This window comes from Heterodontus francisci, chromosome 1, assembly GCF_036365525.1.
Source record: "Heterodontus francisci isolate sHetFra1 chromosome 1, sHetFra1.hap1, whole genome shotgun sequence".
NCBI classification, from domain to species: Eukaryota; Metazoa; Chordata; class Chondrichthyes; order Heterodontiformes; family Heterodontidae; genus Heterodontus; species Heterodontus francisci.
This window is the reverse complement of record NC_090371.1, coordinates 63,972,255-63,995,748: the sequence shown is the minus strand read 5'-3', so window position 1 is coordinate 63,995,748 and position 23,494 is coordinate 63,972,255. Positions and strand designations below refer to the sequence as shown.

Genomic DNA, 23,494 nt, shown 5'->3' with positions numbered 1-23,494 from the left:
GATCCACCAATGACTTCTCGTGTCCTCTCCTTGCTCTTCTTAGCTCTCCCTTTAGATCCTTCCTGGCTAGCTTGTAGCTCTCAAGCGCCCTAACTGAGCCTTCACGTCTCATCCTAACATATGCCTTCTTCTTCCTCTTGACAAGCGCTTCAACTTCTTTAGTAAACCACGGCTCCCTCGCTCGACAACTTCCTCCCTGCCTGACAGGTACATACCTATCAAGGACACGCAGTAGCTGCTCCTTGAATAAGCTCCACATTTCGATTGTTCCCATCCCCTGCAGTTTCCTTCCCCATCCTACGCATCCTAAATCTTGCCTAATCGCATCATAATTTCCTTTCCCCCAGTTATAATTCTTGCCCTGAGGTATATACCTGTCCCTGCCCATCGCTAAGGTAAACCTAACCGAATTGTGATCACTGTCACCAAAGTGCTCACCTACATCTAAATCTAACACCTGGCCGGGTTCATTTCCCAGTACCAAATCCAATGTGGCATCGCCCCTGGTTGGCCTGTCTACATACTGTGTCAGAAAACCCTCCTGCACACACTGGACAAAAACTGACCCATCTAAAGTACTCGAACTATAGTATTTCCAGTCAATATTTGGAAAGTTAAAGTCCCCCATAACAACTACCCTGTTACTCTCACCCCTGTCGAGAATCATCTTCGCTATCCTTTCCTCTACATCTCTGGAACTATTCGGAGGTCTATAAAAGACTCCCAACAGGGTAACCTCACCTCTCCTGTTTCTAACCTCAGCCCATACTACCTCAGTAGACGAGTCCTCAAACGTCCTTTCTGTCGCTGTAATACTCTCCTTGATTAACAATGCCACACCCCCCCCTCTTTTACCATCTTCTCTGTTCTTACTGAAACATCTAAATCCCGGAATCTGCAACATCCATTCCTGCCCCTGCTCTACCCATGTCTCCGAAATGGCCACTACATCGAGATCCCAGGTACCAACCCATGCTGCAAGCTCACCCACCTTATTCCGGATGCTCCTGGCGTTGAAATAGACACACTTTAAACCAGGTTCTTGCTTGCCAGTGCCCTCTTGCTTCCTTGTAACCATATCCCTGACCTCACTACTCTCAACATCCTGTACACTGGCACTACAATTTGGGTTCCCATTCCCCTGCTGAATTAGTTTAAACCCCCCTGAAGAGCACTAGCAAACCTCCCCCCCAGGATATTGGTACCCCTCTGGTTCAGGTGAAGACCATCCTGTTTGTAGAGGTCCCACCTACCCCAGAAAGAGCCCCAATTATCCAGGAAACCAAATCCCTCCCTCCTGCACCATCCCTGCAGCCACGTGTTCAACTCCTCTCTCTCCCTATTCCTCGCTTCGCTATCACGTGGCACGGGCAACAACCCAGAGATAACAATTCTGTTTGTTCTTGCTCTAAGCTTCCACCCTAGCTCCCTAAATTTCTGTCTTAAATCCCCATCTCTCTTCCTACCTATGTCGTTGGTGCCTATGTGGACCACGACTTGGGGCTGCTCCCCCTCCCCATTAAGCATCCCTAAAACACGATCCGAGACATCACGAACCCTGGCACCTGGGAGGCAACATACCAACCGTGAGTCTCTCTCGTTCCCACAGAACCTCCTATCTGTTCCCCTAACTATGGAGTCCCCAATGACTAATATTCTGCTCCTCTTCCCCCTTCCCTTCTGAGCAACAGGGACAGACTCTGTGCCAGATATCTGTACCCCATTGCTTACCCCTGGTAAGTCGTCCCCCGCAACAGTATCCAAAACGGTATACCTGTTGTTGAGGGAAACAGCCACAGGGGATCCCTGCACTGCCTGCTGGTTCCCTCTCCTTCCCCTGACGGTAACCCATCTACCTACTTCTTTTACCTGAGGTGTGACTACCTCCCCATACTCCTCTCAATAACCTCCTCCGCCTCCCGAATGATCCGAAGTTCATCCAGCTCCAGCTCCAGTTCCCTAACGCGGTTCTCGAGGAGCTGGAGTTGGGTGCACTTCCCACAGATGCAGTCAGCAGGGACACTCTTGGCGACCCTTACCTCCCACATTCTGCAGGAGGAACATACAACTGCCTTAATCTCCATTCCCACTATTCCAAATTCCCAACAAATCTACTGAAAAACCAAAAAAACAAAAAGTCAAAACTTGTTAGGTTAGCAATCCAACGGACAGAACTTCCCAAATAAAAAGTTTACCTTATCAACACACCAGAGTCCTTTTTTTTTGGTTAGAGGAGGAGGGTGGGTGGGAGACACTACACGTGTAGTGTCTCGGGTACAGCCACCACAGAAATATATACCTTTTTCCTTACCCAGCAGTCCCCTGGTCCTCCGAAAACAAAAGGGAATTCACTTTTAAACTTACGCTGAAATTGACTTCTCAGCTGTAAGCCCGTTCACGCACCTCCGTTGCTATCAACGCTGCAGTCACCGAAACTAAAAGAAAGAGATTCTAAACCACACAAATATATACCCTTTTCCTTTCCCAGCAGTCCCCGGGTCCTCCGAAAACAAAAGGGAATTCACTTTTAAACTTACGCTGAAATTGACTTCTCAGCTGCAAGCCCGTTCACGCACCTCCGTTGCTATCAACGCTGCAGTCACCTAAAGCTGAAATTGACTTCTCAGCTGCAAGCCCGTTCACGCACCTCCGTTGCTATCAACGCTGCAGTCACCGAAACAAATTTGATTGAATTTTTTGAGCATGTGACAAGGTGTGGAGATGAGGGTAGTGCAGTTGATGTAGTTTACATGGATTTCAGCAAAGCCTTTGACGAGGTCCCACATGGGAGACGTATCAAGAAAGCAAATGCACATGGGATACAGGGTAACTTCAAAATTGACTTCGCTGTAGGAGACAGAGAGTGATGACAGCCGGCTGTTTTAGTGACTGGAAGCCAGTGTCCAGTGGCGTACCACAGGGATCTGTGCTGGGTCCCCTACTGTTTGTCAGTCATATAAACGACATAGATGACTGTGGGGGGTAGGATCAGTAAGATCGCGGATGACACAAAGATTGGCCGAGTGGTTAACAGTGAGGTTGAGTGTCTTGGGTTATAGGAAGATATAGACGGGATGGTCAAATGGGCAGAAAAGTGGCAGATGGAATTTAACCCTGAAAAGTGTGAGGTGATACACTTTGGAAGGAGTAATGTGACACGGAAGTATTCAATGAATGGCCTGACACTGGGAAGTTCCAAGGAACAGAGGGACCTTGGCGTGTTTGTCCATAGATCTCATAGATTAAGGCCGAAGGGCAGGTGATTAGGGTGGTGAAAAAGGCATATGGGACACTTGCCTTTATCAATCAAGGCATAGATTACAAAAGCAGGGAGGTCATGTTGGAGTTGTACAGAACTTTGGTAAGGCCACAGCTGGAGTACTGTGTGCAATTCTGGTCGCCACATTATAGGAAGGATGTGATTGCACTGGAGGAGGTGCAGAGGCAATTCACCAGGATGTTGCCTGGGATGGAACATTTAAGCTATGAAGAGAGGTTGGACAGGCTTGGGTTGTTTTCACTGGAGCAGGGAAGACTGAGGGGTGACCTGATCGAGGTGTACAAGATTATGAGGGGCATGGACAGGGTGTATAGGGAGCAGCTGTTCCCCTTAGTTGAAGGGTTAGTTACGAGGGGACACAAGTTTAAGGTGCGGGGCGGGGGATTTGAGGAAGAACTTTTTTACCCAGAGGGTGGTGACGGTCTGGAATGCACTACCTGGGAGGGTGGTAGAGGTGGGTTGCCTCACATCCTTTAAAAAGTACCTGGATGAGCACTTGGCACGTCATAACATTCAAGGCTATGGGCCAAGTGCTGGCAAATGGGATTAGGTATACAGGTCAGGTGTCTTTAATGCATCAGTGCAGACTCGATGGGCCGAAGGGCCTCTTCTGCACTGTATTATTCTGTGATTCTGTGAAGTGGCTTCCCCCTTATTTTGAAATTGTGTCCCCTGGTTCTAGACTTCCCAACCAGGGAAAACATCTTACCTGCATCTACCCGATCCTTTTAAGTATTTTGTAGGTTTCAATGAGTTTCACCAATCTCTCTTCGTTGCACTCCCTCTTTGGCAATCCTTCCGAATTTAAGGGGACGATAACTGCATACGGTACTCCAGGTGCGGTCTAACCAAGGTTTTGTACAATTGAAGCAAGACTTCACTACTCCTGTACTCAAATCCTCTTGCGATAAAGGCTAACGTACCGTTAGCCTTCCCAATTGCTTGCTGCACCTACATGTTAGCTTTCAGTGACTTATTGACGAGGACACCCACGTCCCTTTGTACATCTATACTTTCTAATCTCTTTCTATTTAAGAAATACTCCACATCTGTTCCCCCTACCAAAGTGGATAACCTCACATTTTTCCACATTATATTCCATCTGCCATGCTTTTGCCCATTCACTTAGCCTGTCCAAATGTCCTTGAAGCTGCTTTGCATCTTCCTCACAACAGACATTCACCACATTCCCACCTCGTTTTCTGTCATCTGCGAACTTGGAAATATTACATTTGGTCCCCACATCCAAATCATTGATATATATTGTGAACAGCTGGGGGCCAAGTACAGATCCTTGTGGTACCCCACTAGTCGCAGCCTGCTAACGTGAGAATGACCCGTTTATTCCTACTCTCTGGTTTTCTGCCTGCTAACCAATCCTTAATCCATGCCAGTTTATTACCTCCTATCCCATGTGCTTTAATTTTGCTAACATAATTAACCTAATTTTGCTCACCCGATTAAGAGGTTGCTGTCTTAACTGCCATCCCATTAAAGATGACAGCCTGTCTCTCCGAGCTGCCACCCCAATCAGAAAGCTGGCAGCTTTGGCAACGTCAAGGCCAGCAGAAAAAGCAGTTATTGTGCCACAGGAAAGGAAGGCCGCCACTGGGAGGTCACATCGGTGAAGCTGGCAAACTTGCCGTGTGGCGAGGAGGCAATTCCAATGCTGATAAATGTTGTCAGGGTCATGAAATGGCCGTCTAGAGGCCAATTAATGCTCAGCACCATTCGTGACTCCTCAGATACTGAAGTAGTCTGTGTAGAAATGCAGCAAGACCTGGACAATATCCAGGCTTGGGTTGATAAGTGGCAAGTAACATTCGCACCACACAAGTGCCAGGCAATGACCATCTCCAACAAGAGAGAATCTAACCATCTCCCCTTGACATTCAATGGCATTACCATTGCTGAATCCCCCACTATCAACATCCTGGGGGTTACCATTGACCAGAAACTGAACTGGAGTAGTTCTATAAATACCGTGGCTACAAGAGCAGGTCAGAGGCTAGAAATCCTGCGGTGAGTAATTCACCTCCTGACTCCCCAAAGCCTGTCCACCATCGAGAAGGCACAAGTCAGGAGTGTGATGGAATACTCTCCACTTGCCTGGATGGGGGGTGCAGCTCCAACAACACTCAAGAAACTCGATACCATCCAGGACAAAGTAGCCTGCTTGATTGGCACACCATCCACAATCATTCGCAATCATTCACTCCTTCCACCACTGGTGCAGAGTGGCAGCAGTGTGTACCATCTACAAGATGCACTGCAGCAATGCACTAAGGCTCTTCAGACAGCACCTTCCAAACCCATGACCTCTAGAAGGACAAGGGCAGCAGATGCATGGGAACACCACCATCTGCAAGTTCCTCGCCAAGCATCACACCATCCTGACTTGGAACTATATCGCCGTTCCTTCACTGTTGCTGGGTCAAAATCCTGGAACTCCCTTCCTAACAGCACTGCGGGTGTACCTACGCCAGAGGTTCAGGAAGGCAGCTCACCACCACCTTCTCGAGGGCAATTGGGGGTGGGCAACAGATACTGGCCTAGCCAGCAATGCCCACATCCCATGAACGAATAATAATAAAAAATTAATTACTTTCATTTGTCGCCAGCTTCGGGTTGGCGGTGAGCAAACCTCTGCTGTTCCCGCCTTTGCTAATATCCTGTGGCAGCAGGAACACCTTTGGCTTCCCTTCCAACGCCTTCCGCTGCCATTTTAACAAACCTCCCACCTCCCAGTCCATCTCCAAAGGGCTGGCAAAATTTGGGCCATTGTCTTTGGTCCTCGCCACAAATTCTATTCCCTAGCCATCGACTACATTCCACTCCCAGGCAACTATTTGAGGCTGAATCAGATCGTTCACAATTTGGTGTGCAATTTGGAGTCAAAGATGAGCTTCTAACCCTATATCTGTTCCATCAGTAAGGCAGCCTACTTCCACTTCCATAACATCGCCTGACTTCCGTCCTGCTGCTGAACTCCTCATCCATGTCTTTGTTACCTCTCGATCGGTGTCCCACCTTGCACCCTCCATAAACCTGAATTTATGGAAAACTCTGCTACCTCTATCCTAACTCGCACCAACTTCCATTCATCCATCACCCCTGTACTCACTGACCTACATGGGCTCCCAATCGGCAATGCCTCAATTTTAAAATTCTCATCCTTGTTTTCAAGTTAGTCCTTCCCAGGATTTACTCATTAGTCCACTTCCGGCCTCTTGCGCATCCCCAGTTTTCATCGCTCCAGCATTGGCAGCTATGCCTTCAGCTGCATAGCCTCCAAGTGTTGTATGTTGGTTTGGTATGCTGCCACCTTACTTAGTCTAGTTCATTGAGATACTTCAGTCTGAGTTAGTTAGAACACTGATATTTAATTAATTAGAATTATATACATCTTTGCACCAGTCTGTGACTCCACCTAAAGCCACGTTGCATCCAGCTCCGAGTCCATTCTCACATGATCCCTTACGTCATCATGGTAGGAGGTATTCTTTACATACATTCACGATTAACCCTTTCAGGCCCTTATACTACATCTCACCCCAAGTCTTTAATCAAATATGTATTTACATACATTCACTTTTTATTTACATACTACTCCATCGCCTTCCCAAATCTGTGACTTCATAGATTCATTCTGTCAGGCCGCTTCCCAACTGTCCCTGATCATCTTGTCCTCAGATGTGGAAGATTGGTAGTCTTTCTTTGAATTCTTGTCTCTTGACTTGGACGGCCTTCCGTGAGGTTTCTAGTATCCTGAGTTTTCTGAATTTCCAGTTCACCATCTGATTTGTCCAAATGTAAGCCTGATTGACCTTTTTGATGTAAAGGAATAAGATTCCTTCTATTTCTTCATATAGTTCTGAAGTTCTTGGCAAATAAGATCACTGTTGATCCTCCCTCTGGAGCATAACTCGCCACTATTTGTGTCAGGTTTTGTGAACACTGAACTTTTAGATAACTTTGCCAAGCTTTCGTCCACTGAGGACATTGGATAAACTTCTCGTGCCACAACCTTATTAAGTTGAGTTAAGTCTACACAAATGCAAAGATCGCCATTAGGTTTAGGAACTGGAACCATTTCCAAACACCACTGTGTGGGTTCAGTGACAGGAGAAATGACTCCCATCCTGGTCTTGTCATCTAATTGATGTTGCACTTGCTTCATTAGTGGAATCTTTCCAGGCATAAAGAGACATACTGGCTTAGCATTTTTCTGCAATGTAATACTATATTCAGTCTTAAGTCTGCCTGGACTGGTAAACAATTTCAGGAATCTTCTTGGAAGTGACTTGCAGATTCTTGTTGCTTAACTTCTACTTTCTTTATAAGGTGAAGGTCAATACAAGTTCTTAAGAGAGAGAACTCCTGGTTCTTTAGAACATACAGTGTTTCTAATATTTGCTTTGCCTTGTACTAGAGTGTTACCTGTAGCTTCCCCTTTACTTCGAGTTCAACCCCTCCTGGGCCATGTAATTGGGTTACTGCTGATTGCAGAAAATGCGTTGATAACCATGGCTCTTTGTCTGATAAGATCGTTATACTCGTTCTGGTGTTGCGTTTAAAATTTGTGATATGTCCATTGACCTATATATCTGTAGATCAAAATGCCTGACTAGGATCGTGGATCTCTGCATGTATTGGTTGCTTTTCTGAAGAAGGTTATTTATTGACTACTCTCTTGAATGATTTTTCTTTTGCACCTGTGGGAGTAGATACTTTTGTTTGACGCATTTTACCAAAATGCCCTATCTTCTTACAGTAGAGTTTCTGCTTTTTTTGCAAGACTTTGTTCGCGTTTGTGGTTACTTTTGGCGCCACCTTGCTGGCAAGGTTTAATGGCATCTTTTGCTCCCCCTCCTCCCCGCAAGTGTACCTTTTTCCTGGTGCGCCTTCCACAGCCCTCTGGTTAAGGAACTGCACAGTTGCTGGAGGTTTCCTGAAACAAGGTCTTTTTTCACCGCTCAGGATTGACCTGTTGTTCTTCCTGACATCTGCTTGTCTCTCAGCAGCTGAATATCTTTGTCCAGGGTGAGGTCTTCTTTAGCCTGCAATAGATTTGATAAGGACTTATAAGCAATGCCTAAAACAATATGGTCTCTTATCAATTCTGCTTTAAGGTCTCTGTATTCACATCCCTTTGCAAGCCTGTTTAGGTCATTGATGAAAGAATCAACTGTTTTGCCTGGTTTCTGGATCCTTCTGTTGAGCCTCAGGTATTATAAAATCTTATTGCTCCACAAATTAAAATAAGAATCAAAAGCTTTTAAAACTTCTTCGAACTTGGCAGATGTTTCATTGATGCCTTGTCTTGCAATTATGTCATCTGCTATAGACCCAATTGAATATACTAAAATGTTAACTTGTTCTGCCTCAGGCATGCTGCCCAATTTAGAAGCTATTCTGTATCTGAGGGAACGTTTTCACCCGAGTGACCAATTTTGAGTTTGATTTGGTCCTTCTATGTCTCCAAATCTCTCTGGAATTGAGAATCTAATCTCCATTGATTTAATTAGTTTTGCTCTCACTTTCGTGTTCTTCCCTGTAGTATCAAAAGTTTCCCATGCTTTTTTCTCAACTCTGCGCTATGCCCATTTCAGCCTTCAAAATCGCCACTGGACGAAGGATTACCTCTTTCCTTATTTTAAACTCCATTGTATAGTGTTTCTGCTATCTCCTTCAACTCTGTTCTCGTAGACAATCAAGTATTTGAACCTTGTTGCTTGCTTTTGTTTTTTTGCTTCCGGACGCCACGTGTAATGGCACTGACCTCGGATCAGCCCTTCACTATGGACTTTCCTGGTGCTGCCAGCCGAATACCGTTATGGACAGATTTTTTACCCTCTTTCAGGGTTGCTCATCAGATCCTCGAATCTTGCTTGGTTCACCAACTCAAGTCTCCGCTTACCAGACCGGATCTCGACCGCCGATTCCCCGACTCTGTGTCTGGAGCTCTGGAGCTTTTCTACAGGCTCCTCTCGAGTCCTGCAGTTTTTTGCTCTTCTTCTTCAGGGCAGCTTCTTTAACTTCTTTCAAATTCTTCTTCTGGGTATAGCCAGGAAGGAACCCTCGTTCGGCTTGATCTCAACATTGATCAGCACGTTGTATGTTGGTTTGGTACGCTGCCACCTACTTAGTCTAGCTAATTGAGATACTTCAAACTGAGTTTGTTAAAACACTGATATTTATTATGTTTGAACTATGTGCATCTTCACATTAGTCTGTGTGACTCCACCTAAAGCCACACTGCATCTCTGTCTCACATGATCTCTTCTGTCATAATGGTAGGAGATATTCTTTACATACTGTCAAGATTAGCCCTTTCAGACCCTTATACTACACTAAACTCTGGAATTTCCTCCTTCATCTCTTTGTCTTTGTCCCCCTCTTTCCTCCTTGAAGATGCTGGAAACCTAACTCTTTGGCCAAGCTTTTGGTTATTTGCCCCAATAGCTCATTATGTGGCTCAGTGTTCAATTTTGTTTAATGGTACTCCTGTGAAGTCCCTGGGACCTTTTACTATGTTAATGGCACTATAGAAAAGCGCATTTCTTTTACTGTGATTTCCCTTTCTTCAGACGTCATTTTAGAAGATAAAATTAGAATGACAAAAGCAGAACTTTTCCCAGCTTGTGGAACACAGATGTCAAAAAGAGAAGAGTATAGCTTATTTCCAGTTTTTAATAGTGCAGATACATGAATCTGGAAATGATGGGCTGAATTTTACCAGCCCTCTGACATCAGGGGTGGTGGCGGGAGCCCCGAAAATTCTTCTCGGCAATCTCCTCCTCGATCCCTGATGCCGAGAAGGCCCCGCCGCATTTTACCGGCAGCGGCGAGGCCTTGGTGCAGCCGCCCTGCCTCATGGCAGCGGAGTCTTCATTTGCGTAGTGAAATTAATTCAAATAAATGTAAATTAACTTATCTGGACCAGGTGGCCCTCCCACGCCGATATTCCGGCCGGTTGCTGGAAGTCCCGCGCCTTTCAATCCCTGTTTGGGGATCCGAGGCGAGACACTGGTGGAGAGGGGGGAGGACTGTAATTCTCAGGGTGGGGGAGTGGGGAAAACTCTTTTGATTGGTGGGGGAATGGTGGGAAGGGGTTAAGGTTTAAAGTTATGAAAGGTTGGGGGGGGAAATTGGGGTCTGCATAACAGGTTTTTGAGACGGGGGAATGGGCAATTAATGAATTGATTCATCCCTGGGGGTGTGGATGAGAGGAGTGAAAATGTAATTCCATCTGTAAGTGCACTTTTCCACATTCCCTTTAAAAATGTGAATTCACCTGAAGGGCTTGGAGTACTTTAAAAATTACGACTGCAAGTTGACGCCGGACGCCATTGCCGGCCCCCCCAGCCAAATGAGCCCCCGCGATATCACGGGGGCTCAGTGGCGGCCACTCCGTGTGGGCAGACCACCAATTTCAAAGCATGCTGCCGTGATTTGCAGTGCGCTCATAAAATTCAGCCTGATATACTTGTGAAAATATGGGAGCTTTGAAAAAGCAATTCAAATGCATTAACACTATAGTAATCCGAAACTCTGGTTGTTTTTTAGGAGACTGGTCATGCTGAACAAGTGATTTGGAATTATGAGTCTGTGTGGTATTTGATGAATGATAACTTGGTGAATGTTTAAACCTGAGCTTTTCAAATGGCATTTGATAAAGGACTGGGAGGCATCTGAGGAAGATTGCAGGAGATTTCAGGAAGACGTAGACAGATCAATGGATTGGGAAGATGGTTGGTTGATGTAGTTCAGTGCAGAGAAATGTAAATAGAACATTTTGCGAAAACTAAGTCTCTTAATGGTGTAAGGAAAGAGAGATCTAGAATTGCAGGTACATAATAAAGGTGGTAATGCAGGTAGAAAATACCACAAAAAGACAATGGGATTCTGGGGTTTTATATGTAGCATTAAATATAAAAGCAAGGAAGGGATGTTGAATTTGTATGGGCCCCAATTAGATTATTGCATGTAGCTCTAGGCATTTCATTAAAGGGAAGCCATGAGAACCATGGAAATTTTGAATTATTTCAAAAATGAGAAATTATACTGTAAAAAGTTGTGGAAAATTGGGAATTTTTTCAGAGGATTAAGTGGAATTAATAGAGACTTTTAACTTTATGAAAGGTTTGCAAGAGCAACCAATTAAAATTATTTGGATAACAGTTGGTAAATTAGTACCATGAGGAAATATACTTTGGATTAAAGCCCGGCTAGGGTATAATATTAAAACCTGACCCAACAACAGCCAACCTGAACCCGACCGGGACCCAAGTCCTTTAACTTTTTCTCGTGCCCGACCCGACCCAAAATTTCAAACATAATATTAAAACATAAAAAAATTGTAGATTAAAAAGAAAACAACACAAATCAAAACAGTACAGTCCAGCCCAACCCGACCTGAGCCCGAACGCTGGACAGAGAATATAGACCCGAGCCGAACCCGACACACTTACTTGGGTTTGGTCGGGTTCGGGTCGGGTAGCCAGGCTTTACTTTGGATTATTGTTAGAAGCAATAGAGGCACAGTGTGGCTTTCGTGCAGAGAGATCGACCGTTGACATGCTGTTCTCCCTTCGTCAGATACAGGAGAAATGCCGTGAACAACAGATGCCCCTCTACATTGCTTTCATTGGTCTCACCAAAGCCTTTGACCTCGTCAGCAGACGTGGTCTCTTCAGACTACTAGAAAAGATTGGATGCCCACCAAAGCTACTAAGTATCATCACCTCATTCCATGACAATATTGAAGGCACAATTCAACATGGTGGCTCCTCATCAGAACCCTTCCCTATCCTGAGTGGCGTGAAACAGGGCTGTGTTCTCGCACCCACACTTTTTGGGATTTTCTTCTCCCTGCTGCTTTCACATGTGTTCAAGTCCTCTGAAGAAGGAATTTTCCTCCACACAAGATCAGGGGGCAGGTTGTTCAACCTTGCCCGTCTAAGAGCAGAGTCCAAAGTACGGAAAGTCCTCATCAGGGAACTCCTCTTTGCTGATGATGCTGCTTTAACATCTCACACTGAAGAATGCCTGCAGAGTCTCATCGACAGGTTTGCGGCTGCCTGCAATGAATTTGGCCTAACCATCAGCCTCAAGAAAACGAACATCATGGGGCAGGACGTCAGAAATGCTCCATCCATCAATATTGGCGACTACGCTCTGGAAGTGGTTCAAGAGTTCACCTACCTAGGCTCAACTAGCACCAGTAACCTGTCTCTAGATGCAGAAATCAACAAGCGCATGGGAAAGGCTTCCACTGCTATGTTCAGACTGGCCAAGAGAGTGTGGGAAAATGGCGCACTGACACGGAACACAAAAGTCCGAGTGTATCAAGCCTGTGTCCTCAGTACCTTGCTCTATGGCAGCGAGGCGTGGACAACGTATGTCAGCCAAGAGTGACGTCTCAATTCATTCCATCTTCGCTGCCTGCGGAGAATACTTGGCATCAGGTGGCAGGACCGTATCTTCAACACAGAAGTCCTCGAGGCGGCCAACATCCCCAGCTTATACACACTACTGAGTCAGCGGCGCTTGACTTGGCTTGGCCATGTGAGCCGCATGGAAGATGGCAGGATCCCCAAAGACATTGTACAGCGAGCTCGCCACTGGTATCAGACCCACCGGCCGTCCATGTCTCCGCTTTAAAGGCGTCTGCAAACGCGACATGAAATCCTGTGACATTGATCACAAGTCGTGGGAGTCAGTTGCCAGCGTTCGCCAGAGCTGGCGGGCAGCCATAAAGGCGGGGCTAAAGTGTGGCGCGTCGAAGAGACTTAGTAGTTGGCAAGAAAAAAGACAGAGGCGCAAGGGGAGAGCCAACTGTGTAACAGCCCCGACAAACAAATTTTTCTGCAGCACCTGTGGAAGAGTCTGTCACTCTAGAATTAGCCTTTATAGCCACTCCAGGCGCTGCTCCACACACCACTGACCACCTCCAGGCGCTTACCCATTGTCTCTCGAGATAAGGAGGCCAAAGAAGATTGTTAGAATGAAGAAGGTGGTTAGAAGAGGTTTTTTTTCTCACACAGGATTAGAACTTGGAATGATTTTTATTAAGTGGCTAATAAGGCCAAAGCTGATATCTTTTAAAATAGCCACATTCTGTGTTATAATTTCTGCAATCTGAGAACTATACAATAAGACAATAATACAATCTGATCTTCAACAAATCTAAATGACTATATTCAGTAGCTTTATACTATGACACACAGCAAGATCTCTGTAAATTCCTTATTTTAATGGTGGATAGAGGCCTGAGAGTAAAACCTAGAAGCAGTTTTAATTATGGGAGTGGGTGTGTGGAAGGCTTTTACTTTGTGGTTACACAAAGTTTGAAATCTCTTTATAGGATGGATTTTACCAGCTCTTTGGATATAGGCTGGGAGGCAAGAGGGCTGGTAAAATGGCGGTAGAAGGCGCAGGGAGGGGAGCCCAACGTCTACCCGCCACCATGGCATATTACCAGTGACGGGAACCTCAGCGGCGTGAGCGACCAATTGTGCCAATTAAGTGCCCAATTAAAGACCACCTCCCACCCCCACCAGCATTTGACCGGCATTGGGACGGGCCGCCACCACCTGGGCAGACCACCAAGTAAACCCTAGTGAGTTCCTAGGGTGTGGGAGACCCTGCTTTATGGCCAGCTGCTGCTGGAAAAAGGAACAACACCCCCACCCCCACCCCCACTGGATCGCTAAGGCCTGCCTGCCTGCCTGCCTGGCCTTGGCATAGTTAAAGAAAATCTTGTGGGCTTCAAGGGCACCTCAGCATGGAGGCGCCCTCGTCTTCGTGCAGCCTCAGCAACGGCTATCTCTAATTCTGCCGCTGCCGAGGCTGCAGTGCTACTAGCCCTCTGATTGGGTGGTGGCCTCTTAATTGGCTGCAGCTGGTAAAATGCCGCCCAGGGTCCCGCTGCCCACCTATGCGGGCTCGGGTCCCGCTTTCGGCCCTGGCAGCGAGACAACTCACCTTTCCATAAAATTCAGCACTATGTATGTTTATGCGTATATATATTTATTTGTGTTTGACTATAAAGGTGAAATGCATTGTCATAACAACTGGCTTTGTCGAACGATAATTTCTTTTAATCCACTGACTGGAGATCTGAATGTATTTTTTTTTGAAGAAAGATGACTTTGCTAGCAGCTTAAGATGGCCATCTCATTTGAAACACTGTATCTGACACTGCAAGGACTGTGAAAAACGAGATGAAATGTCTGCTCATTTCCCAGCAAGAACCAAGACCCAGGAAGTTTAAGGGAACCACCTGTTCTTTTTATCAAGAAGAAGAAATGCTGCTAACTGCTATGTTTGAATTGCTGAATGACTGTCATGTGACAAGCCCCTCCCCATCTGCAGCTTGTGTCTTTCTGCAACACAGAAAAGAGAAGCTTCTGGACTCTGACATGTACAGACCCAAATGGGGGTCTCTCTCTCTCTGTCTCTCTCCATTCCAGCTTGAAAGCTTTCAAATCCTGTGTGTTGACTGACCGCCTTTGCATACTTCGGCTACAATCAGAAACCCCGTTGGAGGATATCATCCGCATCACGGACCTATCGAACCAGTCATCTACCTCTTCAAACTAAAAGCTTTAGGACCACCGAGTTCAGCCTTTTGAGATCTTGCTCACAAGTAGTAAGGAGGAAAAATAAGCCTTTCAACCTGTCACCTACAAAGGTGGGAAGAGAGAACAAAGTGAGTGAAAATATATAGATGGGTTGGAGAATCTATGAAATCTAGACAAACTCAAAAAAAGGTTTTTCAAGAAGTTGAAGTGGAATGACAGCTTGAACCCAAGCTTTCTGGGAAGAAATAAAAGGACAAGGTTGACTGTATCAATGTAAGTTAGTATCTGATAACTGTTTTGGAAGTTTATGAAAGGGGAGAAGTATTTATCGTAGTCTTAGGTAAAGGGGCAAATGTTTGTGTAGAAATGAAATGGAAAGTCAACCATTGAAATAAAATCAGTTAAAGTGAACTTTCAGAACCATACATAACTCCTGAAGATTTCCTCATCATTTTATTGATGTCTATTGCATGCGCTAAATTATTCTTACAGTATGTAATTTTATCAACAGGATTATTCAATGGAAGGTTAATGGGACCCTTGTGGTCCTAACTAATGATACAAAAGTACAAAATGGAAATCTGGTGGTGTTGATGGCAGACTTGCCTATGGAAGGAAATTATAGTTGCCATGACGAGACTGGAAGATTGTTGCACTGGACCCAGCTAAAACTTGGATGTAAGTCAAATTTGTGATTTGGCAAATGTCAGTAATAGCTTCTAAAAGAATACTGTAGTGGATGTTGCAATTCAATTACTAATAAGAAACCCTATTGGTGCAGGTAATTTTTAACTCCAGACAATAATCTTTTGAGGCTTTCTTGAGAATTATGGTTACAGCTATTTAAACTGTATTAAGATATTGCATTAAAACTCTTTGTGTATGAGAGTATTGAATTTCCTTTAAAAATTGGTTTTCTGTCCGACAGTGCCTGAAGGAGTAATTCTAAAACGTAGAAAGTTCAGTCTAGTTACATAGCCATATATTTAATTGGTTTAAGTGGTAACGTTCTGTGTTTTTTTGTTGGATTGTACTGAGTTTTTAATAATGGATATGCATGCTGTTGACATATGAATGGGGCACCCAGCATCGATAAACAACTCAAATTATGCTGGAAATATTTTGTTGTTTTCCTTTATTATTGGGTAGAAGGAAAATTTTCAGACAGAAGTCAGCTAGCCGAGCTTGCATCTAGAATATTTATTATAAACTGCCTAACTCCACAATTTGCTGTAGTTCTAAATTGTGCTTAGAAGAATAAACCAGCTTGACAATCTGTTTCAGTGCTACTTCAATATTAAATTTTTACAATAAATCATTGGCAATGTTTCCCTTTCATTGCCTTCAGGTTTCAAGTGGAATGCCCCAGTGACCACAGCCTTCTGTTTGAAAGCACTCTATAAAACTCATAGTTCCATTCCAGTTATAAAAGTACTACAAACGAACTCTATTGGCTTTGATCTTTGCAATTGGAATTAAAAGCTGATCTTACTTTGGGATTATCCTAGAAAATACTTCAATCTTTTTGGATGAAGTGGTGGGGGGGGGGTGGCGGCTATGTATTTTATCCAGAACACTAGAGTGGGTATGTTTATACCAGTAATTCATGTCTGTTTCTAGATGAGGACTCAGTCACCCATCTTATGAATGATCATGTCTTTGTGTTACTGCCTGTTACTTTGCACAGTTCCATCACCAGTCCTTTCTGTTGTCAGAGACCTGGCTATTAGCTTGGATAGAGGATTCGTTAACCAACAGAAAACAGAGAGTCGGGATAAATGGGTCTTTTTCTGGTTGGCAAGATGTAACTAGTGGGGTGCCACAGGGTTCGGTCCTCGGGCCCCAACTATTTACAATCTATATTAATGACTTGGATGCAGGGTTAGAAGGTACTATAGCCAAATTTGCAGATGACACTAAAATAGGTGGGACAGTAAGTTGCAATAAAGAAATAAGAAATTTACAAATGGATATGGATAGGTTAGGTGAATGGGCCAAAATTTGGTAGATGGAGTTTAACGTGGATAAGTGTGAGATTATCCATTTTGGTCGGAAGAATAGAAAGGCAAATTATTATCTAAATGGAGATAAACTTCAGAGTTCTGCAGTACAGAGGGATCTGAGTGTCCTTGTGCATGAATCGCAAAAAAATAGTATGCAGGTAAAGCAGGTAATAAGGAAGGCAAATGGAATTTTGACATTTATTGCTAAAGGAATAGAGTATAAAAGTAGGGAAGTGTTGCTGCAACTGTACACGGCATTAGTGAGACCGCACCTGGAGTATTGTGTATAGTTTTGGTCCCCTTACTTGAGGAGGGATATAGTTGCTTTGGAGGCAGTTCAGAGGAGGTTCACGAGATTGATTCCAGAGATGAGGGGTTTGTCTTATGAAGTGAGATTGAGCAGTTTAGTCCTTTACTCTCTAGAGTTTAGAAGAATGAGAGGAGATCTAATTGAGGTATATAAGATGATTAAGGGGATTGACAAAGTAGATGTAGAGAGGATGTTTCCTCTTGTGGGGCAATCTAGAACGAGAGATCATAGTTTTAGGATAAGGGGTAGCAGATTTAAAACAGATAAGGAGAAATTACTTCTTTCAAAGGGTCGTGAGTCTGTGAAATTCATTACCCCAGTGTGCGGTGGATGCTGGGACATTGAGTAAATTTAAGGAGGAGATAGACAGATTTTTAATTAATAATGGGTTGAAGGGTTATGGAGAACGGGCAGGAAAGTGGAGTTGAGGCCGAGATGAGATCAGCAATGATTGTATTGAATGGCGGAGCAGGCTCACGGGGCTGAATTGCTTACTCCTGCTCCTAGTTCTTATTTTCTTATGTTCAGTATGTTGCATCCACTTTCATGAACATGTCAAATATAGATATTCCCATTACTATCAAAGACAGGAGGCATTGAATGGGCTATTTATGGATTGATCAGAAATTGGCTCAGTCAGAAGTGAAGGGAAATTATGCACGGAGCTACATGGTGATTAGCGAGCCTCATCACTGATCTGTAGTGGGATCATTATTGTTTACATTGCATATAAATAACTTAATAGCTGAAGAAATAAAGCTGTCTTGACTGCTGAAGATATGGATGAGGGAAAAGAGGATCAGATAGAGCAAATATAGTCTAATTTGGAAGATTTCTGAGAAGCTGGGGCTGTTCTCCTTAGAGAAGAGAAAATTAAGAGGAGATTTGATAGAGATGTTCAAAATGATGAGAGGTCTGGACAGAGTCGATGGGGGCAACTGTTCCCGTTGGCAGAAGCATCCAGAACCAGAGGACACCAATTTAAGGTAATTGGCAAAAGAAGCAGCGGCGCCACAGGGAAAATCCTTTTTACGCAGCGCGTGATTAGGAACTGGAATGCACTGCCTGAGAGTGTGATGGAGGCAGATTCAATCATGGCTTTCAAAAGGGAATTGGATAACTATCTGAAAAGAAAATAATTGCAGGGCTCTATGGAAAAGGTGGGGGAGTGGAACTAGGTGATTTGCTCTTGCAGAGAGCTGGCACGAATATGATGGTCTGAATAGCCTTTGTATTCATTCTATGATTCTATAATTTTCAGCTCAAGCAAGGCTACCTTGTCATACTTGTGGCTCTCCTGGAAGCTTCCACGTCTTGCAAGTTCTGTGTAATGCTGGTTTCCATTGTCTTGCTGTAATAAATGAACCCCAAGGACTAAAACAACAAAGTAGTTTTAAGCCAACTATTTTCAGTTCCAAATTCTAGTTTTGACCTAACTTCCTTCACTCACTCTGCTGCCGTCTTGCTCCACTGATCTCTTATAACTCAATTCATAGTCACCATAGACAAAGAAACATACCAGAGAATTTCATTGGTTGCAAGTATTCATACATGTATCAAAGTAAATCAAATGTTGGTACCCAGAGCAGAACATTCATGCTTTAACATGATATGCTGTAGTGTATTGGGACATAGTCCACCATGTCCATCCTTGGGTAGTAGTTCCCAGTCTGATCACTGTTGTAGAGAATAGGTACTTTTCCATAGAAACACCTCTGGTGATCTTTGCAAGCCTCCTTGCTTATGATTACAAAACAGCATGAGCAGAGGCTTGAGTCTAGGTCACCTAATTAAGCACTTTTTAGATATGTTCCATCTAGGATTTCAAACCTGCTGTATAATGAGATTGATGGTCGCCCTCAACAGATTCTTTGTTATTTTCTGTAATTTTGACAGATTTGTCCTATTCTTACAAATTTCAGACTACTACACATTGAATTGTGAGAAAATGGGGATTTATTATAACTATTTTCCCAGGATATTGCAAATATTCTGAAATGTTTTATTTCTGTTTCATTAACAGATCCTCCAAGTAAGCCATTGGTGAACTGCAAGGCTTCAACTTTTTATAAAATTTCCTGCTCATGGGTAAAGGATCAAGAGGCAGCCTTTCCCACCAGTTATATTGCAACCTATAGGTAGGATATCTTCAGGCACTTTGATGTAGTGCAATTGTGAAATGTTTGAATTCTATGTACAAATCTAAACTATTGCTGGGTGACATTTCTGGAATTCCCTACCTAATTATCATTGTGTGAGTATCATCAACAGTTTAAGGAGATGACCCATTACCACCTTTTTCAGGGCAAGTAAGAAGAGTATGAATTAAAATTAATAGTTTAAACAAGGCACTAACTAGATTCCAAAAGAGTTTTTTTTAGATCGTGGATGGGAAACTGAGACCTGTTGCTTGTAATTCCTGCATCATGTGGAAATTTCAGGATACTTAATGTGTCACGTGCTTAGAAAGTGTCTCTAGCAGCTTTGAGCTCAAGCTCAGGGTTCCCGAGCTTGAAGGGCAGCTGGAGTCACTGGGGAACATCAGGGAGGCTGAGATTTTCCTGGATCATACATTCCAGGAGGTGGTCACCCCACAGGCAAAGAGTTCAAGATAGTAGATAGGTGGCTATCTGGAAGAATAGGAAGAGGCAGGAAATGCAGGAATCTTTGGGGTGTGTGCCACTCTGAAACTCAGAATGCTGGGAGTGACAACACCTTGAAGGAGTGCAGTCTAGACCATGCACCAATGGGCTAGGGACTGCACAGGGGTGGGGGGGAATGGGGAGGGGGAATAGCAAAGCGTAGAAATGCAGTCATCATAGGAGATTCCATAGTTAAGGCAACAGACAAACGTTTCTTTAACTGTCATCGTGAGCCCCGCATCGTGTGTTGCCTCCCTGGTGCCAGGGTAAAGGACATCACAGGGTGGGTACAGAATATTCTGCAGGAGGAAGGGAGTGAGCCAGTAGTTGTGGTATACATTGGTACCAGCGACAGAGAAAGCAGATATTGAGGTCCTAACGTCAGCCTTTCAGAAGCTAGGGTTGATGTTACAAAATAGGACCTTGAAGGTAGTAATCTCTGGATTACTCCCAGTGTCATGTGCTGGATAGCCACCCATCTATTGTCTTGAACTCTCTCTGCCTGTGGGGTGGCCACTTCCTGGAATGTATGATCTGGGAAACTCTCAGCCTCCCTGTTGTCCTGCAGTGACTCCAGCTGCCCTTCAAGATCGGAAACCCAGATCGTAGAAATAGGAAGATAGGGAGGATCAGTGCGTGGCTTGAGGCATGGTGCAGACGGGAGGGCTTCAGATTCTTGGAGCATTGGGACCAGTTCTGGGGTAGGAGGCACCTATTCAAAAGGGACATGTTGCACCTTAATAGTACAGGGACCAAGGTCCATGCAGGGAGGTTCATGAGTATGGTTGGGTGGGTTTAAAATAAGTTGGCAGGGGGAAAGACATAGAAAAGATAAATAAAGAGCATAAAATGATAGTGTTAGCTCATAGTAGAGAAGGAAGTAGTACCATATTAGATAAAGCAGACAAAGGAGGACTATGAGGAATACAAAGGCAGGTTTAGAATGCACGTATGTAAATGTACAAATTGTGGTGAATAAGTTTAGTGAGCTGCAAACACATATAACCTTGTGGGAATATGATGTAGTGGCAATAACTGAAAAGTGGCTAAAAAATGATGAGGAATGGCCACTTAATATTCACAGATACAAAGTGTTCAGAAAAGATAGGGAAGGAAAAAACTGAGGTGGGAAAGCAGTAATGATGAAGGAAGACATTGTAATGTTGGAAAGAGAGGATGTCCTTGAGGAGGCAAGGACAAAATCCATTTATTGAGAGTTGAGAAGCAAAAAAGGGTATGATCATGCTACTGAGTGTATTCTATAGGCCTCTAAATAGTGAGAGAGATAGAGGAACAAACTTGCAGGGTATCACAGAGATGTGACTTAAATTACCCAAATTTTGATTGAGATAACATTAGAATGCAACGAGATAGGATTAATTAATGACCTCATAGTTAAGGCGCCCCTAGGTAGCAGCGATCATAATATGATTGAATTTTACATTCAGTTTGAGGGAGAGAAGAGTGGGTCCAAGACTAGTATTTTAAACTTAAATAAGGGCAATTATGAGGGCATGAAAGCAGAACTGGCAAATCTGGTTAAGGGAGAGGTCAATAGAGATGCAGTGGCAGCCATTTAAGGGGATATTTCAGAATACACAGGATAGATACAGTACAACGAGAAAGAAAATTTCTAAGGGTGGGACCCGCCATCCATGGTTAGCTAAAACAGTTAAAGATAGTATCAAACTTAAAGAAAAAGCCTATAAATGTGCAAAGATGGGAGGCAGGTCAGAAGATTGGACAGAATATAAAAAACATCAAAGAATGACTAAAAGATTGATAAGGAAGGTAAAATTAGAGTACGAGAGAAAGCTAGCTTGAAATATAAAGGCAGGTAGTAAGAGTTTCTATAGATATTTAAGAAAGAAAAGAGTTACAAAGTGAGCATTGGTCCTATAATGGGTGAGTCTGAGGAATTAATAATGGATAACAAGGAGATGGCAGATGAATTGAACAGATATTTTGCATCGGTCTTCACTATTGAGGATACAGGTCACATCCCAGTATTAGCTGTAAGTCAGGAAATGGAAGGCAGGGAGGAACTCAAGAAAATGGGAGAGGCTGTTTACAGGTAAAGGGACGTCTGGCAAGTGGGAGGCTTTTAAAAGTGAGATAGGAAGAGTTCAGGGCCGGCATGTTCCCGTTAGATGGAAGGGCAAGGCTGGCAAGTTTAGGGAACCTTGGTTGATGAGGGATATTGGGGGTCTGGTCAGGACAAAGAAGGAGGCATATGTCAGGTTTAGGCAGCTGGGATCAAGCGAGTATAGGGGATGTAGGACTACACTTAAGAAGGAAATTAGGAGGGCGAAAAGGGGCCATGAGATTTCCCTGGCAGATAAGATAAAGGAGAATCCTAAAAGATTCCATAAGTATATTAAGAGTAAAGGGTAGCTAGGGAGAGAGTAGGTCCCCTTAAGGATCAGTGTGGCAATCTATGTGTAGAGCCACGGGAAATGGGCGAGGTCTTAAATGAATATTTCTCGTCCATATTTACCGTGGAGAAGGTCATGGAAGCTAGTGAGTTCAAGGGAGGGAACCGCGATATCCTGGAGCATATCAACATTACAAAAGAGGAGGTGTTGGAGGTTTTGAAGCACATTAAGGTGGATAAATCCCCAGGGCGTGACCAGGTGTATCCTAGGATGCTATGGGAAGCAAGGGAGGAGATAGCTGGGACCCTGGCAGAGATTTTTGATTCATCGTTAGCCACGGGTGAGGTACTGGAAGACTGGAGGATAGCTAATGTTGTGCCTTTATTTAAGAAGGGCAGCAGTGATAAGCTAGGGAACTACAGACCGGTGAGTCTTACATCAGTGGTGGGAAAGTTATTGGAAGGGATTCTGAGAGACAGGATTCATATGCATCTGGAAAGGCATGGTCTGATTAGGGATAGTCAGCATGGCTTTGTGCCTGGGAAATCATGTCTCACGAATTTGATTGAGTTTTTCGAGGAGGTGACCAAGAGGATTGATGAGGGCAGGACGATGGACGTTGTCTACATGGACTTTAGCAAGGCCTTTGACAAGGTCCCGTATGGTAGGCTGGTCCAGAAGGTTCGAACACATGGGATCCAGGGTGAGCTAGCAAATTGGATACAAAATTGGCTTGGTGATTGGAAGCAGAGGGTGGTAGTGGAGGGTTGTTTTTCAGATTGGAGGCCGGTGACCTGTGGTGTGCCGCAGGGATCGGTGGTGGGCCCTCTGTTGTTTGTCATATATATATGACTTGGATGTGAATGTAGGGGGCATGATTAGTAAGTTTGCAGATGATGCCAAAATTGGTGGTTTAGTGGACAGTGAAGAAGGTTGTTTAAGGTTACAACAGAATATAGATAAACTGGGAAAGTGGGCAAGGGATTGGCAAATGGAATTTAACACAGACAAGTGTGATGTGATGCATTTTGGGAAGTTAAACCAGGGCAGGACATATACAATAAATGGCAGGGCACTGGGGAGTGTTGTTGAGCAGAGAGACCTTGGGGTGCAAGTACACAGTTCCCTGAAAGTGGCAACACAGGTAGACAGGATGGTGAAGAAGGCGTATGGCATGCTTGCCTTCATCGGCCGAGGCATTGAGTACAAGAGTTGGGACGTCATGTTACAGTTGTACATAACATTGGTTCGGCCGCATTTGGAGTATTGTGTGCAGTTCTGGTGGCGGCACTACAG

The 23,494-nt window shown here is 44.2% G+C and overlaps 1 protein-coding gene across 4 annotated transcripts in view; it reads left to right on the top strand.

Moving 5' to 3' along the window:
- The window catches only part of il11ra (interleukin 11 receptor subunit alpha), a 180,783-nt gene that overhangs the window by 91,626 nt on the left and 65,663 nt on the right, over window positions 1-23,494 (top strand). For 3 of the 4 annotated variants that reach the window (XM_068031332.1, XM_068031309.1, XM_068031320.1), the window contains exons 4-5: window positions 15,380-15,546; window positions 19,205-19,319. In XM_068031332.1, coding sequence (XP_067887433.1) covers window positions 15,380-15,546; window positions 19,205-19,319 — 282 coding nt within the window. Of the gene's footprint in view, window positions 1-14,688; window positions 15,142-15,379; window positions 15,547-19,204; window positions 19,320-23,494 lie in introns of those variants that run through there. The other variant, XM_068031342.1, reaches the window with a different exon arrangement.